We start from the raw sequence: 20,572 nt of genomic DNA, 5'->3' as shown, positions 1-20,572 counted from the left end.
TCTGCCACTCATAGGCAGGGGCCTATGACCAAGCAGAGCATTCTCCACACTCTTTCACCATTGCCCCAATTCCATGCAGGCTGATGCCACAGGGGACAGCAGGAAACCAGATGCAAGACTTCTGGGCCCTGGACTAACCACGGAGCAGAACCACTCAGCAACTGAACATTGCACGATCAGAGTTTGCAACCAAGGTGAGAGTAAAGTAAGACTCTCCTCCGGCCCCATGAACATCACTATCCCTTCTTCACCAGGCAACTGTGAACTAAGTAAAACCAACCCTTCTTGCCCTAAGTTGCTTCAGTCACGTTATTTGGTCATAGTGACAAAAAAAGAAATGTAGGGGTGTGTAGTTAATCCTGTCAACTAGACAGGAACTAGAATAATCTGGGAGACAAAGCTCTGGGCATGTCAGTGACAGCTCCAAGACTGGGTTACTGAAGTGGGACGACCCATCTAAAGGTGGGTGGCACCGTTCTGGGTCACAGCACACATGGTGATGCAGTCTCAGTAGCTCTTCCCCAGGATTCCTCCCTTGCTTCTCCATCACCTCCCTCCACTGTCCTCAGGGAAACTCTACAAAAGGTTTTCTCTGTTGAATTAACAGCCACATCTTTCTTTCTAGTTCTCCTCATTCTTAGTACACAATCAACCTGATTCACAGTAGGCACTCACATCTTGACAGCAGAGAAGAAGTTTAGCTATTCAATACTGAGGATGATGACATTAACAGAACTGGCTTGGGTGTGGCCCGGGATCTCCTATCACTTTTCTTACGCTTCCCAGAAGTCTGACTAGCAGAAGGAGTATAGGACCCAGCTGCTTGCATCCATGGCTCCTTCTACAGATTGCTTTGGTACAAAATATTTCAAAGGTATCTTCTGAGACAGATGTTTCTAAACAAGCTGACTACATTATTACTGGGGGAAACATTATGCAAATGAAATATAAACAGGCTGACAAGCCCTCTGGAGGAGACTGATTGACAATGTGACAGAAGGGTACAGTCTAGGGCCAGCAGGGGTCTACAGGAGAGCTATGAGAGCTCAGCCACCCAGGGACAACCAGTTTGATCTGTTTAGGGACACCTGGAGCTTTCCAGCTCCTGCTACTCAAAGGACAGAACGTGCTACACATTGTTTGTTTCTGCCAAGACTCCCAGGGCTGCATGCTCTCCCACCAGCATGACACGGGCAGCAGATGTGAGCATGCTTCCACATGAGGATGTGTGATTACCCCCGCTTCTCCGGTGCTGACAATTACCAGCAGAAAGCCCTCGGGAAGGAAACAATGCTGGCAAATGACTGCCTTTCATGCGGGCACTAGCCACTTAGCACACGCAGGGGTGGCTGCTGCATCCAGGGTTGTTCCTTTCTCTCCCAGTTCCCCCTCTCGACCCACGTACCCAAAAAGCACTGGTGTAGAGAATCACCAAGCAAGAGAGAGCTTCGTAAGAAAATACCAAGGCTTTATTTTCTCCTATAAAAAGCCCTGCCCATTTGAGAAATGGGAAGGAGTACATAATTTTCAGGAGTAAACATGATTTACCTGCTGCAGGTTTCAGACCATAATGCCAAAGCATGGCATCCAGGGGGAAAGGTGTAATGCTTCTGTCTTCACAGCCATAAAATGCTAAGTAAACAAAATAGAATGGACTTAATGCTGGGTGTCCCCACAGGGAAACTCGAGAAAACTGTGAGAACGATAGGCTGGGTAACCTGAAAACCAAGTCCCACTCGGTGGCACCCCATCCTCCACTCCTCCCAGGCTCTGTCTGAGGTGGAGGAGGGGTTCCAGTGTGGAATCCCCAAAGCTGGGCAGCCAGCAGCTTCTGCTCTGGAGTCCACTGAGTCAAGCAGGGGCAAAATCCTGGGCGGCGCGGCCGTGGTGAGGCACGGAGGTGCAGCAGTGTCGCATGTGGAAGTTGACGACATACTCTGCGTTAGTCCTCTGCACAGAGATTGCAAAGGGCTCAAAGGGGTGGAAGGTGAAGGCGACGAGACGTCGCACTGTGTGGTTGATAGGGCGGCCCAGCAAGCCTGCCTGGATCTCAAACTTCAGCAAGCCAGAGTCCCGGGCATAGAACCTAAACAGAAAAGACACGGTGTTGCTATCATGGCCATCTTGAAGTCTGGACAGCAGGGGATGCAGACACTCCCAAGTTCATCTGATAAACGAACCACGAAACCACCTTATCTGATCGGCTCGGCTTAGAGGCAGTGACTGTAAAGTTAACTCCTGTCCTTAGTCGGTGATCACGATGACCCTGAGCCAGACTCTAAATTACAACCTTCCTGCTTCCAGAAGCTCCTGTCTAAAGCCTGTCTAAGCGTTAGAAATGAAGCAAACAGCAAATCTAAGCTTCATGTGTAACTTTAAATCTTTGAATAGCCACATTAAAAAAAGAGTAAAACAAAAAAGTGAAACGTACCTTGTAATATATTTAATTTAGTCCAGTATGTCCAGAATACTACCATTACAACCCAGTCATTCTAAAAAAATTTTTTTAAAGCATGAGATAACACACTCTTTCAATTCATCTTTGAAATCTGAAATTGACTTGACACTTGCACACATCTCAGCTTGGCCTCGTCTGACATAAATGGCTAGTGGCTACTGTATAGAACAGTGCCTTCTGGGTGAATCTTTATGATTTCCAGTTTTAAGAACAAGTTCTTGCACCAGTTACAGTGGCACATGCTTGTAATCCTAGCACTCTGGAAGGCAGAGGTAGGAGGATATGGAGTTCAAAGCCAGCCTAGGCTATGTAACAAGTTTGAGGCTTGGCTGGGCTATACAAGAGCATCTCAACAAAAAGATGAAATAAAATACATTCTCTCTGAAGGATGTCATTTTTCACATACAGAAATTAAATCACATATTAGGGATGCAGTTCAGCAGTAGGGCACTTGCCTACAAACAAAATGGTTAGTGGTTTTGGTTAGGATTTTCCATCTAACACAATTAAACAAAAGATGTTTCTGAGTGACTTGAGATTTGGGAAACTAAAGATGATGAACAGGTTGGAGGATAATTCCAGAAAATGGAGAGTTCTGAACCAAAAGGCTCTATGATTTCCTTTTCTGGAAATCTAAATATGTTCATACTTTTTTTTCAGGAAAGTCTAAAGATGTTCATACTTTTAATTATTACTACTGCTTTATTATTATTATTTCGTAGAGCTGAGTCTCAAATCCAGGGCCTTGCACATACTAGGGAAATATGCCCTCCTCCCAGAGCTCAAAGATATTCATACTTTTTGATAAAATAATCCCATCCCCAAGAATTCATATCCTCAGAATTTAATTTAAATGATTAATGATGGCATTATCTGATTTGCTCTAATGTAAAAATGCATAAAAAGATGGGCAGAAGGCTAGTTAAATGATGATGTGTCTACTTAATGGAACAGTGTGTCAGTGTGAGAAGCGCAATTGTGAGGACTGTGTAACACAATGGAAAACATCCCTAAAGCGAAACAGTCAACAAAACACGATGGCTGTGGTGATTAAAGCCACAAATGAAAACATGAGCAAACACACGTACTGACAAAGCCCAGGATGAATACAGAGTGAAGGCGGCTGACAGCATGGCCTCTTCAGAAGCCATTAATACCCTTCCCATTCTCATTTTAAGTAAAAACCCGGAGGAATTATAAAAGAAGCCTCCTCAGTCAGAGCAGGGGCATTGCAGGTGTGTTACCTAGGCTCATCTTTTCAAATTGAAAAAGCAGGGAAATCAGCAAGGACAGAAATGTATCTATTTGACTATATCAAATGAGACCCATTATGTGCATTTATGCATAAAAAGCACATTAACCTACCCACATAGTTCCCAACACACACAGGGTTTATAATTTAAAGTGAGTTGTTTGTGCTTCTAAGTCTAACTACCAATTTGTAGGAAAGCAGAGGGAATGAGAAATGTAGTAAACACTACTCCCAGCATGCAATGAACAGAGCCCAGATGTGAGGAAGACTACAGGATGAACAAGTTGGTGATAAACAATGATGTCATTGCAAGAAAAGTAAAGAGAAACGTAAACCTATGGACTACGATTTAAGGGTAGCAGCCACATGCATATGAACCTTGTTTAGAACACGAGTCAAACAAAGGAACTGTACAAAAAGAATAGTCACAGGCACTACAGGGAAAACAATTAGATGCTTGGTGACATTACCAAGTGTTTGTCTGATCTGAGGCAGGGTCTCACGTATCCCGGGCTGGCCTCAAACCTGCTACACAGTGAGAGATGGTCTTGAACTCCTAACCTTGCCTCCACCTCCCAAGTGCACCACCAGGTGTGCACCACCACTCCGGGTTTATGTGGTGCTGGAATTTAACCTAGGGCTTTTGTGCATGCTAGGTAAGCATTCTACCTTCTGAGTGACATTCCCAGCCCCATTAATAAGTTTTTGTTAACCTGTTTAGAAAGGATGATATCAAGGCTTTTGTTGTTGGTTAAAGTTTGTTATCTTCCAGAAATCCACACCAAAATGTTTATGGGTAAAATTCTAGGGAAACTGAGATTTACTGCAAAATAATCCAGAGCAGCAGGGACATGGGAAGAGGAAATGGCTGGTCAAGAGCTGACAACCTCTGAAGCTAGGAGATACAGAGGGGTAGCACAGATAAAATTTGCCAAGATAAAACAAAAAGTTTTAATTGAGTTTCAGAATTTGACTGCAATTTCCCAAGGGAAGTACTATGAATAGTGAGTAACTATTCAGAATATGTTACACAGACCCATTTAATATATGGGCAGATGACAAAACATACTTACTACAGCTGGGTGTGATAAGGCATTATCTATAATACAGTGTGTGTGTGTGTGTGTGTGTGTGTGTGTGTGTGTGTGTGTGTGGTTCAAGGTCATCCTTGACTGCACATTAAGTTCAAAGCCTAGAGAATAAGGAAAGGAGGAAGAGAGGGAGCAATGGCAGGAGAAAAGAAAGAACAAAACTGTAAACTCAGTGCTCCTGTCTCCACGTGAAAAGACCGTGCAAGCTCCAGTGCAGGGCTGCAGGGCCCTGGCCAGGCAGTTCTTCACGGCATCTGACACCCTCTTGTGACTTCTGTGGGGACCAGATACACACATGGTATACATACACACTCATACACATGAAATAATCTTAAACAAACAAAAACACCCCAAAAGTAAAAAAATTATTTCTGCCTTTTCTACTTAGTGACATGGATAAAATAATTTCAGTGAGCTATACTGGATACACAATCTGTTATGGAACGCCACTAGGTTATTAAAAATAGAAAACATAGCTCCTTTCCTTGGATGCTTTTATTTTTTGTTTTGTTTTGTTTCTTAAGATAGGATTTCTCTGTGCAGCCCTGGCTGTCCTGGAACTTGCTCTGTAGAACAGGCTAGACTCAAACTCAGAGATCCTCCTGCCTCTGCCTCCTAAGTGCTGGGATTAAAGGTGTGTGCCATCACTGCCTGGCTTCCTTGGACACGTTTAAAAGCAGATAGCATTTATCTGAACAAAATGTTAGCAGCAGTAGTTAACGTCTGAGAATACGACCTAGGTGATCCAAGCCCTCACCACTCAATAGGAACAGCCTGCCTTTTCCTTGCAGCTGAAGCACAAGAGACTGTCAGTAACTGACCCATGTTATAGAAGGGGAGAGAGAGGAAGCACAGTGCCCTTTGCTTCAAGCAGTTTGGAGCTGTGGTGGTGACAAAGTACCTGATTGGGTGATCTCCACAAGTCTTGGGTCGCTCCATGACTGACACCCACTTGTCATCGTAGCTGAAGAGAGACAAATCCAGGTAGGGGCTCCCACTGTATGACTGGGCACTGATGGGGAGCTGGCCCAGCAGCCGGCGCACAGCCTCTGTGTGCCCTCCATACTTGGCATTTATAATCGTGTCTTTGAACCTAAAACAAAACACCAGTGAGGAAGGCTTTCTCAGCAGCTACCTGAGTTTAAAACTCACATACACGTGTCTAAACTCCAGGTGAAAGCACCTTGCAAGCCTGAAGACCTGACCTGAGCTCAATCACAGATCCCACAGTGGAAGGAGATAAACGACTCCCAACGGTTGTCCTCTGACAGCCTATATGTGCACAGGAACCCGTATTCACAAACACAATCTTAACTTCCCCTGCAGTTCTTGTGAACTAGGGCTTTCATCTGCTGTACTCCTTCCTATTCAGTGCCTCTCTGAAACCATCCTAAATCTCATTTGCCAGAAAAGAAAAGGTTCGTTAGCAACAACCCTTTTAGATATAACCAAGAAGCCACCAAAACTAGTACATATAGCTACTGTAAAGACATTGAGCCACGTGGGTATGGCTCACCCTTTCCTGCATGCCTCTCTATTAACCTTGTTCCTAACACTCTTCTTAGATCTGTTGAAAAACTGCCATGTCCTGGCTCATCCTGAGATTCTTTTCCGCCATGTTATTGATCTGGTTGCGCACCAGTGAAGATCCCCAAACAATAAGGGAACTCCTCAGGCTACTGCAGGTGACACCACAGAGCTGTGTCTCTGTCCTTGTCACCACTGACAGCAGCATGATGGGAGCTGGCCCGTGGCTTTGGGATGGCCATAAAGCATCTAGGATGACCTACAGGATCTGTACATTGAAGCATCTAGGATGACCTACAGGATCTGTACATTGAAGCATCTAGGATGACCTACAGGATCTGTACATTGAAGCATCTAGGATGACCTACAGGATCTGTACATTGAAGCATCTAGGATGACCTACAGGATCTGTACATAAAGCATCTAGGATGACCTACAGGATCTGTACATTGAAGCATCTAGGATGACCTACAGGATCTGTACATTGAAGCATCTAGGATGACCTACAGGATCTGTACATAAAGCATCTAGGATGACCTACAGGATCTGTACATTGAAGCATCTAGGATGACCTACAGGATCTGTACATAAAGCATCTAGGATGACCTACAGCATCTGTACATAAAGCATCTAGGATGACCTACAGGATCTGTACATAAAGCATCTAGGATGACCTACAGGATCTGTACATTGAAGCATCTAGGATGACCTACAGGATCTGTACATTGAAGCAGTACTTGTTCTTCAACAACACCCACCATATCTCCATTCTCCCAGCTCCCCACTGTTTGAAACATGAGAAGCCATCCCTCTGGTATCTGAAGCTGTGTCACTGTCCAACTAACGTCTCTTAATTCTAGGTGACTTAAAAGTTCACAGTAACCATCCTTCTAACAGTATGGCCCCCCAATCCCTAACTCCCCTCAGCCGCACCCCTACATTCCTATAGCCTCACTCTCACCCTGCAGCCACTGAACCCCAGGCGGACCGCCCCATGTTCCAGCAATCCCCTATCATCTCCCCAGCCCCAGCCTTCTGTACTTCAACAATCTTCCAAAACCCACCGGCCCCACCAACATTTCCCTTCCCTCTCACACACCCAGTACGTCCTCTCTTTCTTCTTTACCGTCTTACAAGAGAAAGTTAATCATGAAACAGCTCCACTGCATGCATGCTCTAAACTTCGAACCGTGCCTTCGAGTAGGGCTCTAGTGAAGTTCAGCTCTGCTCATTCTATGCCTGTGCCTGCTCAACTTTCTGCAGCTGGAGAAGCCACACAGGCCTTCAATGTGGAGGGATACTCCTCTGCTCGACACAGTCCAGCCTGCCTCCTACTCTCTCCACAGCTACCTCATCTCCACCTGGTTTGTTCCTGACAAACACAGGGAAGCAGAAGAGAAATTTTTAAGGTCTCCACAGGGCATCTGGCCTTGCATGGCACTCCAATCTCTCTTTGGGGGCAGTAGATCTATCTCATCCCCTCTTACGTACTAGGCAGAATTTTTTAACACATAAATATGCCATTTTTACTTCTCAGTTTAAAATAAGGAAAGCCATCTGGTTAGTGACAGAGGTCTGTAATCCCAGTTATTTGGGACACTGAGGCAGGACTGAAATTCAAGAACAATATCTAGACCAGGCTCAGCAACTAGTGAGACCCCTTAAAATAAAAAATGTAGAAAGATGGCTGGGATATAGGTCAGCGACACAGAACTTTCCAATCATACCAGAGGCTCCTAGGGTCAATCCTCAGTGGGCAGAGGGAGGGAGGGTTGGAGGGAGTCAACACCATTTGTCACTACTCTAGGCAAACATGTACCATCTGAAGTTGTAGAACAGTCATTTGTGTCTCTGACCCCATCTCCAACTACTATCCCTTGCTCATCCCAATCCAGCCATCTGCCCTCCTTGGCATTCTTCAAAGACCTCAGAAATACCTCAGCCTGTGGGCCTGCTGTTGCCTCCACTGAGTGTTAACCTGTCTTCCTGACTAACACGGGTAGCTCCTGGTCTCCTTCACAGCTCTGCTCACACACCACTGATGACCCTACCAGAAGAACAGTGATGATATACATACTCAGGCCCTCCAGACAGCGTCCCAGCTGTCTTTTCCTGAAACCCTTCCTTCCAGGATCCTTCACTCTCTCATGCTCTTCAGGCCTGACCTGTGAACTAAGATCCTGCAGCTTCCCTTTCAGAGCCCTCAGAACTCTGACTCTGTTGCCTACAAACCATCCCTTGTGGCTTACTGATGGCATGTATTTTCCAAAGACTTCCTCAGAAAGACACATAAAAGATGACTTTGAATCTCACAGACCTGAAAATAATTTTGTTCTTCTCTATTTGAATATAGGGTTCTAAGGAAAAGAAAATAGCCATTTTTGGTGGCACCAGGGTAGGGCAGGATTGAACCCAGAACCTTGTGAGTAGCCAACTCTATCATTGAACTACATTCCCAGGCCCTCGAAATCACCCTTCACAAAATTTCTGAAGACAAGATCTTCACGTCTGTGAGCTCTTAGCGCCGTCACTGCCACCACTCTGATAAAATCTTTGCATGTACAATGTATGTTCTTGCTCAAAGCTTTTGTGACTTAACCATCATCTCCAGTGTTTCAAAACTTCATGGCGTGCCTCCATGTGGGCCTCTTCTCACTGACTACACTAAGTACTTGACTAAGCAGAACACTGGTAAAGCAGGTGATTTTCTTTGGCAGCGTAAGGGGGAGTAGGGCATGATTTGTAGCATTTGCCAGTTTCTGTGGTGTAAGCTTCCTGCTGTGGCCAATTTCAAGGAACCAACGCGGCATCATCAAACACTGTTGGAGATGAGCCACAGCACTCCACTATGTAGCTTCCACCAGCCAGATAAAGATAACCTCAAAAGATGGATAACACCAAAGTAAGGGAGTAATTACAATTTAGTAATGGCTATGTTTAACCATCAGCTGAAAAAAAATCCTGAAAGCTGACCAGTTGGCTCCAATAGCCATGGATGGTCCTGCCAATCTAGAAAGTTCTATCCATCAGAGTTAGAAAGGGCTCACATTGTTTCTACCCCTTTGGTCCTTGATTTCTCTTTTTTGGGAACAGCCAGGTATAACTCTAGGCAAATGCACTCAACTTTTTCTTTAAATCTTTCTTTCCCATTTCCCTATCCCTAACCCCCCCCCTTTTTTTCTCTCTCTCTCTCTCTCTTGGAGAGTTCTTCAGCTAAATCTAAGAAATTTTAAGTCTCCTAGAGCATGGGTGTTCTAGGCTACCCTGGTATTCCCACCTTCAGTTGTTTCCGTGACTGCAGCTCTGCCTCTTCCTCTCCTGGTCTGTCTCGGTCTCTTTTAGGGTAATGGCATTTAATCATTCAGGACTTCAGAGTCCATTTTATATGTTTGAGTGCTTTATGCTAACCCATAAGCTCCTCATGTTTTTTTGTTTTTACATAAAGACTACTAAAGAACACTCACTACACAACTTTCCATTAAGAGCCACGTATTTACAAGAAATAAAAAAGGTAATTTCTGTTTACATATACATTCTATATTCATTAAAGTGAACTATAACAGGGTAGCTAACAAAGTCTACTCAAAATACATTTTGTGGCAGATGTATGAGGGCATCTGTAACTTGGTATGAAACAAACTTTTTCGATTCACTGAATGGGAGGGAGCACGAGGTGCCTGCGGCACTCCTTATTCCAGAGGAGTTCTGACAAACTTTCCAGAGAGTGCTCTGAATCCTCAATGACTCCATTCATTCAACAGGCCTCTCTGCACTCCTGTCAGCCTGGGTGTGGACATGGCAGGGAACAGAATCAAAGCTCCTGACTGCATGGAGCTTACCTCTTTGATGTTGTGACTGCGTATCCCCATGGTACTAGTTTCAAAGAGGGAAACTTAACTGAGGAATGGCCTAGGTCTGGCTGTGGCCATATCTGTGGTGAACTGTCTCAGTCACTGGTGGATGAAGGAGGGCCCAGCCCACTGTATAAGGTGCTCCCAGACTAAATCAAAACGCTAGCTAGGGAAGAAGCAGGAGCCCAAGAGGAAGCGGCGTTGGTCTGTGGCTGTACATCAGTTCCTGCCTCCAGGTTCCTGCCTCCAGGCTCTGCCCTGATTTTCCTCAGTGTTGTAGTGTGACCAAGAAAGTGTTATGCTGAAATAAACCCCTTCCTTCCCAGGGTGCTTTTGGTCACGGCGTTTATCAAAGCAACAGAAAGAAACTAAGACGCCGGCCGTCTGTAACGTGTTAACGATATGATTAACGTAAAAGTTAATTTTGAAAGAAGATTCCTGGGTTCCGTCCCTAGCGCTGCCACCGAAAAGGGAGGGGAGTAGTATCCCACACCTGTAATCCCGGCACGAGGAAGGCTGAGGAAGGTGAACCACCGTGTGAACAAGACCAGCCGAGGCTGCACAGAGAGACTGAAAAGAAGAAAATCGTGCTACTGAGGCAGAAGATGAGCACACTGGAGAGAAGACACCGGCAATGAGGGGTCAGAATCACTCTGTCTAACCACAACTGTCCCTGGACACAACAGAGCCACTGCATTAAGTTACCTTTGAGTTCATCTCTCCCAGAAGCAGTGATGCTGGCTCTGATTCATCTGCTCAATGTGATCTAGCCTATTTGGGAGCCAAAATCAGATTATTTTCCATACCTCGTTAAGGTTAGGGCAATTTAGGTATGAAAGCTGATGAGGCCTTGCATGACTACACCAGATTTAGCAGGGGCTCTTAGCCCAAAGGAACTACTCCTTTCCTGCTCGTATACTAAGATGGTTCTTAGACAACATGGACTTTCTGGTTTGTCTTTTCTTCTGTTCTTACAATCCACCCCTCTATCCCTTCACTTTACTTTTAGAGGGATTTACCATGGAACAGAGATAAATGGATGTGTTCAACATGCCATATTTAACCACAGGTTCTAAAATGATCTCCATCACTCTTTGCACAAATATTTAAGGGCTTGGCAGTGCACCACTGAGAATATAGCAATAAACAGATGTAGTTCCTATCTTTCTGCAATTCACATATGGTACAGAAGATGTATAAATAATTACACGTCCTCAGAGATAGCAACGAGGATAACACAGGAGTGGATTCCAAAAGGCAGACCTACCAAGGCCAGCTAGACAAACAGAATACATAGCTCCTGAAACAAATGGCTACCAGCGTAACGCCAGCCATTTAAAGTTAAGAATGGGAGGCCTGGCAGAAGAGCTTACCGGCGCTGGATCTGCCGTGCAAAGTTGTTGCTAGAAGCCGAGCAAGGAAACTGGACTTCACTGTGCAGGGTGGCATTGCGGAAGAGGTCACAGAAGTTCTCAAAGAGCTCCAGAAGTTCATCTGATGTGTTCTCAAACACAGCGATCACCTCTGTTGTCACCATGTTGTAGACCACAAAGAAGGACGCCTGCAGAAGAGAGGCAGCCATGCACTGTCACGCCTAGGAAACTGACTAAAGATTCACACCCCACAACAACCCACTCAGGGACCCCAGCCTTGGCACCAGAGAGGCCGCATGGCGCCAGAGGTTCTGGAAACGGAAGGAGCGGTATGGGCTCTATTGGTTGAGAGCCTCGATGCCACCAGATCTCCCACTGCCAGCGCACTGCTAGGATTACCGAGCTAGCCAGCATGTATATATAAAAAGGCTTTCAGTCTTTCATTTCAAACTGTGCAAATTCAATATTTCTCCTTCTGAGTGTTTATTCCCTATTTGTTCCCCAACCCACCCTAAGATTTAAAAGAAAAAAAAAGTTTTTAAAATGCCAGATTTAATTTTCTTTCCTGCTGAGAAAGTGATTTGCAGCCCAGGGCTGCCTGTTGGTAAATGATTTCCTCTTCTATGTTGTACAGTTGAAAGTTCAATTCAGGGGCATTTATTTTTCCCTCTTAATATTTCTAGCACACAGAGAGACACCTTAAGTACATTGTGTGCTAAAACTGCCCAGGCAAGTTGTATCCACGCAGGATACTGCAGATGAACAAATGAAAAATCAGACAGGCATTTTCCATTTCTTTCTACATAAATGTTCTTTCAGCCAAGAGCTTTTGTAAGGTACCTTTGAGATTTCTGGCAATTAAGATAAGAGGGGGAACCTGAAAGGCATTCAAATGCCATGGGTGGCATGCTTTTTCTGAATGGGGCCCTGGGTGACTGGGCCTCTCCCTTGGCACCTCCAGTGCTCTGCGTACCTTCCCTAACAGAAGCTCCGAGTACCCTGAGTTTTTGTCACAGTGAACGCAGCCGTGTGAAGTAAGTCTGCAAGCTTCCAGCAGAATTCAAAGACGTCTTCGGGACACAAGGATTAGGGTTTCACCCTCCTCTGATTGAGTCTAAATCTCTATTACCCATCTCTGGAGCCATTTGGCCCACCTGTCTCACTAGTAATTAGTCCTTCCCAGAGCTCCTCTTACATGACTTTGCAGTCACCTGGAAATTAAATTTGGCTGCAAATTAAAGAGGCTGGAGGGCAACCTGAGAATAATACCCATAATATTACCAAGGCTTTGTCTATGGATGCCGTTTTCACTCATTAACCTTATTGGAACTTATCAAATTAAACTGGAGGGGGGAAGGACAACTGGGGCACAGTGACTAGGTTTCAAGTTTCGAGCTCATGAGCAGAGGACACAGACTCAGCAACATGTCTTGCTTTCACTGACTGTAACTACCAGAAAAAAAAAAAATAGGTCACCTTTTAGCAAAGGAAAAAAAAAAAAAGGATAATCTCAGTGCAGTGATAACAGACAACTTATTCCTTCCAAAATAGAAAGGTAATTATAGCTGAAACCTAAATAAAAGACTGACTCATGTCCCATCTATAGACTAGGACACCACTTTGATCATATCAGGGTTTTAGCAGGATCTTTCATAATTATGTGAATATAAAATTACACAAACACTTGTCAGCTTTCCCTCTTCAGCAGACTGGGAAATTAAGGACAGGACGGGAAAGAAGTCAAGGACTCTACCACCCCTCTTCCATGACGCGTAAGATGAACTAGATGCTCACCTGTGGTGGCTCAGCGACACTTCTCATCATTAACAAAAAAGAAAGAGAATTCTAAAAATAAAAGCTGACCTAATCACCTCCCCGTTTTAGAATGCACAAGCTCTGATGGGGAGGGGGGGACAGATGGAAGACAGCTTACCACAGGTTGAGTGGGGACTTAGAAATCATTTCCTGTATAGTATGTATCTCTCTCTTTTTTTAAATTTGTTTCTCATGCATCTGTGGTGCACTGTGTGTGTCTGTACCAAACCCGGGCACACAGAGGCCTAAGGCTGATGCTGGGAGCCTTCCTCAATCACTGTTCATCCTATTCATTAAGGCGGTGTCTGTCTTGAACCCAGAGCTTGCTGACTAGCCAGCTTGCTCTTGGGACTGTCTCCACCTTCTGAACACTGGAAGTACAAACAGGCCACCACACCCACCTGCGTTTACATTGCTTCTGAGAGTCTAAACTCCCCTCATGATACTTTATCCACTGAGTCAACCCTCAGCAATGTATATGATCTCTCAGAGACAGAACTGGCTGACATCCTAGTTTACTGTTTGCCTAACTGTTTTCTATTTCCAGAAGAGGGAATTCCGAACGGGAGAACTGGGTTGGGGTAAGGGAGCCAAATGTACAGAAAGGTAGGCCTCTTTCTCAGTCAGCACTAAAGTGGAGACTTCTCAAAGACCACTGTCCGGGGCTCCCTGGACGGCCAGAGGTACTTTAACTTCTCGGTACGGGCTCTGTTATTCCCCCTCATCACCACTTCTCCTCCTGTGGTTTTCTAGGTCAAGGGCTCATAGCTCTTGAACCAAAGATCTCTTTGCCTCCGCCTTCCCACTGCTGGGATTACTGGAATTATAGGAGTGCTCCATCTGCACAACCTGACTGCAATGTAGGACTTTTTTTTCAGTTCCAGGGACCCAGAGCCTCATTTGCTAGACGAGCTTTCTACCACTTAGCCCCCAAATGATTTCCATTTTTGCATGGAGTGTTCATTCTCACTGCCAGAACCCGTTTGGTTGAATAAGCATATTATAAAATTCTAGGTAGGATTTGGGTTCCTGTCTGACAGATACTGAAAATGCCCTGTGGAACAACTGAGATAATAAACCAGAGAGGTGGCTGTGTACATGGCAGTGGCTTCACATTTACCCTCCATTTGTCAATTTCAGTATGCAGAACTTGACACTGCACTGAGGTGTGTATTTACTCCTGGGGTGGAGACTGACAGGCAGGCGCAGGCAGGAGGGCTCACCCGTACCTGAGATGGGTCTGTGACCCGCAGTGTCACTACATCCTCACTGGTGTATTTGATGAACAGGTGGTTTTCATCCAGAAGCTGCATCTTCCACATGCGCAGCTGCCGCAGCTGGTCAAAGTACTGGAAGAAGCGCCTCTTGGCCATCGCGCTGCCGTCCTGTTCTGCCCTGCGCCAGAGATAAACCAGCAGCCGGTGCTTCAGGGAGTTGATGAAAGGGTCCCTAAAGGGATTGGCCATGCCTGTCTGGCTGTCCCGCTGCACCTCAGGGAAAACAGCAGACACAGTGAGCAGGTCATCCTCATAGCAGAAGCGGCCAATGGTCCGAACGTCAATGAAAGTGCCTTCCGGGGTCACCTGGAAGACATGAATGGTCTGCTGCTGCACAGACAATATGGCCAGGATGTTTTTGTACAGGTACAGGCCTTGGTTGTGGGACAAGACCACTTTGTCACACTTGAATGTGCGTGTGTCACACAAACGGCCAGTGTGAAGGTCAATGATGTGGAGGGAATAGTCCTCTAGAGGGGACCGTGGATTGGGGGTCACTGACTCACTGTTCCGATAGACCTCATAGAAAGGAGGGTGAGGTTCATCTGGGAGGTAGGCAGCGGAACCCACGATGACACACCGGCAGTCATCGGTGAAGAGGCTACACTCCCGGTTCAAGTGCTCGCCGTTGGCCGCCACACTGGTAATGTGCAACAGGACAAAAAAGCGCTCAAAGAGCCGGCCTCGGATACTGACTGACCGCTGGTCGTTGCCATTGGACAAGATCTCCCCTTCGTATCCCTGCAAGAGGTCCTCTGCTGCCTGACAGCCCTGGTACTCATAGATTTCAAGAGATGTCTGGTCGGAAGAAAAAGCAATAAAGTAGCGCCCATCGGGTGAGAATTTACGCAGGAAGCAAGGAGGCTTTTCAACGTTGACGACCGTGAAGTTCGGGAAGACGTTCTGGTGGAACACTCTGACCTGATGCCAGTGGGTTCCCGCCTTGCCTGAACTGATGCGCCGGCGTTCTAAGCGGTGAATGACATTCTGATTTTGGATTCTTCGGGGTTTAATGGTGGAAACATGCTGATCCATTATAACATCTCTGCAGAGGAAAAAAAAAATCAGAAACCAAGAAAACAGGAAAACTCACTAATACAAAAGTACATGCAAATGAAACATTACTTTCATTTGACTGAACCCAGGGTGTCCCGGGACAACAGTGATCAGTGTGTCTCCTTCCGAGATTGGAGTTACAGCGATCCTGACATATCTAAAAGACGGATACAGTACTGAGAGAATACCTTCTAAGTATATGCTAACAGGAATTTTCAAAAAATAGACTGACAAGTATATCAAATGTGAGAAGCACAAAAACCACACTCCCATGGCATGGTGGCACCCAAGTAAAAACACTACCACCACTCAGGAGGCCGAGGCAGGAATACTAGTTCAAGTCCAAGGCCAGACAAGGATATGGGCTGCAATCTTGTCTTTGTTTATTTCTGAAACAGAATATCATATATCCCAGGCAGGCTTTGATCCTGCTATGCAGTCATAGATGACCTTCAACTGCTGATCCTTCTGCTCAACCCTCCAGTGTTGGGATCACAGGCTTGTGCACCCATACCTGGTTTACAGGGTGCTAAGAATCAGCCAGGGCCTTGCATATGATATGCTAGGTAAGCACTCTAAACCAACTTTGCTATTTTCTCCAGCCCCAAGACTCTGTCTTTAAGGAAAAAAAAAGTAACATTGAATGTACATATATACACTTTCTGGGCTGTTATGTTACAGTGATCTATACATTAAAACAATCTCTATCAAAATTCCAATGGCATTTTTCACCCTAAAAATAATATGAAATCTCAAAGAATACCAAATAGCTAAGATGACATGGAAAAATAACACAACTGGAGTGCTCATATTTCCTGATTTCAGAACCTATTACAAAGCAACAATAGCAACAATAATAATAGCATAACCCTTACATAACCAGGTCAATGGAAAAGAAGGAGTCTCAGAATAAACCATGATTAATCCTATCAACAGGACTGGATTAGAAACCTCTAGGTTCTTAACCTTCGGGCCACAACTCCTTTGGTAGCTAAACAACCCTTTCACAGGGGTTGCCTAAAATCATCAGACAGCACAGACATTTTTATTATAATATGTAACAGTAGCAAAATTATAGTTATGAAGGAGCAATGAGAAAAAATTGTTATGGTTTGGGGTCACCATAACATGAGGAGCTGTATTAAAGGGTTGCATTAGGGAGATTGAGACCCACTGCTTCAGGAATCGGTGAAGCACACCTCTGGGTTCCAGAGACTACTAGATTATAAGGGCTCTGATCTAATCAATGGATTAATATCTTGTAGATTCATAATGGCAGCATTAGTGGAGGTGACGATGGGTAGGAGGAGGGCTGAGTGGAAGAAGGAGAGGAAAAGGGACATGGACACTGACTCTGGAGGCTAAATCTTGTTCTGACCCTTTCCTGTACCCCCCTTTCTCTGCTTCCTGTTTGCCACACGCTCCTCCAAAATGACAGACTGAGCCCTCTGTAACTAAGACTCAGCAAATCTCTCCTCCTTTAAGTTGCATATGGAGTCAAAGCCTAAAAAGCTCACACATGGGCAAACACCATCTGGTATTCAGTAAGGCCAAGGCCACACAACAGGAAAGGGGAGTTTCTCATATACATGGCTTCTGGACAAATGGATATCATAAGCAAAAAGAATCTTGGAAATAAAATTACACCCTTATCTTGCACCATTTACAAAACTTAACTCAAAATGAATTAAAAACTAGCCGGGCGTTGGTGGCGCACGCCTTTAATCCCAGCACTCGGGAGGCAGAGGCAGGCGGATCTCTGTGAGTTCGAGGCCAGCCTGATCTACAAGAGCTAGTTCCAGGACAGCCTCTAAAGCCACAGAGAAACCCTGTCTTGAAAAACCAAAAAAAAAAAAAAAAAAAAAAACAAAACCAAAAAAAAAAAAGAATTAAAAACTAAGTGGAAGACCTTTATCTATAAAACTCCAAAGGAAACCACAGGGAGAAACTTGATGAAAATGGACCTAACGTCTTCTTATGATGTGAAACCAACAGCATGGGTAACACATCTAAAAATGGTTAAACCTGAAAACATAAAAACATCTATACACTAGAAGTTGCAATTAGAAAGTGGAAGGGTGCCAGGCTTGGTGACGCACGTCTTCAATCCCAGCACTGGAGAGGCAGAAGCAGGCGGATCTCTGTGAGTTTGGGGCCAGCCTGGTCTACAGATCAAGTTCAGGACAGACAGAGCTATACAATGAAACTCTTTCTCAAAAAAAACAAACAACCACCACAAAAAAAAAAAAAAAGTGAAATGGCAACCTACAGAATGAACAGAAATATTTGCTGGCCAAGTATCTGATAAGGAGTTAATACTTGACCTATTAAAGAAAAAAAAAAAAAAACTCTCAGGACCCAACAAATAGCCACAAAACCCAATTCTTAAAGATAAAACCAGATAAAATACTTGAAAGACATTTCCCCCAAAGACATACAAATGGCCAACAAAGAAAGTATGTGCATCGATAATCATCAGAAAGGAATCAAAGCTGGGGGAGGGGTGATTCTGGCAAAGGCTTTGCTAACAAGTAGCCCGGATCCCCGGCACCATAAAACAAAAAAGCCATCACAACATATAGTAAGGGTATTGTTTTGGAATCCTTTTGTTTCAAACTTATCCCAGGACTAGCTACATCCACAGGATAAGGATCTAAACCGCATGCTGAGCTAGACCCGAGGGAGTCAGGCTCTAAACTACTACTCTGGTTGATTTTGGAAAGAACCTTTCCCTGGAACACAACCACACTCATTCATTTACATATTGCCTATGGCCACCTTAGCCCTAGGAAAGAAGCGCTGAGTGTCCGTAACATATCACAGACTGAAATATACTATCTGGTCTTTTGTGGAAACCAAACTCTTCACCTTAAAGAACTATATGGGTGGGGTATCAGCTCCAACATCTTGTCTTCGAAGGCCTTCTTTCACTTCTTGAGACCCGATATCCCAAAACAGTAGCCACACTCTGCATTTTACGTATGTGTATACTTATGGTGATCTCTCTGGGTCAGTTACACACCTCTTCCGTGCGTCCACCACAGTGCTGGACACATAGCAAGCTCCCTTCTGAAACACTGGGCTTACCTCAAGCCATATTCTCGACCATCGTGGGAAAACACAGGGGTACTTTCCTTTTCAGAAATGCATTCTCCCTGGTCCTTGCCTTAACTTGTCCTATTGCAACTTTGGTGTTAATTTTTGGGAAGTTTTTTTTTTTCCCCATCCTCCCTAAATTAGGATTCATCTTTTTCTTGTTCTTTCTCTAGTATTCAGCACAACTTTTATTTACATGTTCGATTGCATGATTGTGTTTAATGTTTAATTTTCCTCGCTGAACTATACTCTTTCTACTGGAAGTAACCAGGTTTACTTCGGTCACCACGATATATTCTTTATCTAGCTTTAGGGCTAGCACATGGTGGACGCTTTGGTACGTTCTGAAACGAAAAGAAAGCCTGGCTAAATCGGGTCACTAAATGTGTAAAAGCAAAGAGATGGTTTGTTTGTTTGTTTGTTTCCTCGTTAGAGCAAGTGCACATGTCTCCTCACTTGGCGACTGCTTCCAAAACAAGAAAAGGATGCCAAGAGGCAGACACACATGCCCAAGGGGCGCCCCCGGAAAGAAAAGCCCAGGGCGGAGCCTTCCCGGGCAAAGCCTGGCGCCGGGGCTCGTGGCGCCCGAGTATCATGCGGAGAGGAGCCCGCCGCGGAGCTCCCACCGGCCGAAAAGGGCAAGTCCTCACCTGTCGGGTCCTGGCTCATGGGGCCGGGGCAAGGGTCGCCCTAGCCAGCTCGGTGCACACCTCCCCCGGCCCCGCCCACGCCATGCCTCCGGACCCCGGCGTCGGCAGCCACGGACCCCCTTGCTTCCGCCCGCTACCGGAAGTGCTGCGCAGCGAGAAGGGAAGTACGGAGAAACGAGACGTCACCCAGCTGAGGAACGGCGCAGCGCACCCTGGCGCCCGGAGGAGGGATCGAGGCCGAAGAGGCTGGGTGGAAAACCCTGAGCCTAAGTGATGATCTAAGGCACGATTGTAATAAAGTGAATAGGCATTAAGTTTTCACCTGCTTCTCCTGTAATGGTGGAAGATGGCATTATATACACATCGTGTCTTTCTCCGCGCCCACTGCTATTGGTGGGCACGGAATATACAATAAAATCTGTACTAAATGGATCCCATAACATTTACTGGTCTTTCGCTAACACATGACTTCTTTCAATTTCTTGCAAGCTATTTCTTTCCTGTGAGCCTGTGGCTTCTCCTAGGCTGTCTAACCCAAAATTGTCCCTCTTTTGGATCAGTCAAGTCTTTACATATATGTATGTCTTCTCTGTGTGTGTGTGTGTGTGATGTTTATTTTTTGTGATGCTTTGTGACATTTGACACTACATACCAACTCTTAAGGCTCCCGCGTCACCACCATCACTAAGTCTTCACTCTTCAGTCTAATATCTGTTTCTGTTGCTTTGCATTGCTTTTTTTGTTTCTCTGCCCTCTGGTAGAACATAAACTGGGGACAGGGGTTTTTGTCTTATTTTCTGTTCCAGCCCCACCTACAACAAGGTTTGCCATCTTACAGGAGCTCAATAAGGAGTCCATTTGAGGGCCATGAGTGGTGGTCCATACCTACATCCCCAGCTCTTCTGAGGCATAGGATCTAGAACTGGAGGTCAGGCTGAACTTTGCTGTCCCCACCCCCAGCTCCCCAAAAAGACTGCACACAACACCACAAGGAAAGGATATTGGTTGGCTTTTATGAGGTGGGGGAGGGGCAAGGGACTGAAGTTAAAGAAGAAAGGAGACTTAAAGATATAGGTTGGTTGTAAAGAGAAAGATAGATTTCTGTCCCAGTCCTAACATTTCCAAG

The 20,572-nt window shown here is 45.2% G+C and overlaps 1 protein-coding gene across 2 annotated transcripts; it reads right to left on the bottom strand.

The window, feature by feature from the left end:
• Nucleotides 1-1,451: 1,451 nt before the first annotated feature.
• Nucleotides 1,452-19,575, bottom strand: Det1 (DET1 partner of COP1 E3 ubiquitin ligase). Of its 2 annotated transcripts, none has more exons than XM_005077779.4 (5): nt 19,447-19,575; nt 14,597-15,689; nt 11,553-11,740; nt 5,703-5,894; nt 1,452-2,086 (listed from the first exon to the last, which is right to left on the bottom strand). In XM_005077779.4, exons 2-5 carry the CDS (start codon nt 15,677-15,679, stop codon nt 1,852-1,854), a joined length of 1,698 nt encoding a protein of 565 aa, XP_005077836.1. In that variant the 5' UTR covers nt 15,680-15,689; nt 19,447-19,575; the 3' UTR covers nt 1,452-1,851. The 2 variants fall into 2 exon arrangements, with proteins under 2 accessions (XP_005077836.1, XP_040586014.1); XM_040730080.1 differs by lacking the exon at nt 19,447-19,575 and adding an exon at nt 18,788-19,328.
• Between the last annotated feature and the right edge of the window lie 997 nt (nt 19,576-20,572).

Source organism: Mesocricetus auratus, unplaced genomic scaffold, assembly GCF_017639785.1.
Source record: "Mesocricetus auratus isolate SY011 unplaced genomic scaffold, BCM_Maur_2.0 Super-Scaffold_4256, whole genome shotgun sequence".
In the NCBI taxonomy this organism is placed as follows: Eukaryota; Metazoa; Chordata; class Mammalia; order Rodentia; family Cricetidae; genus Mesocricetus; species Mesocricetus auratus.
Note: the sequence above shows the minus strand (reverse complement) of the source record. Positions and strands in the feature narration are given on the sequence as shown.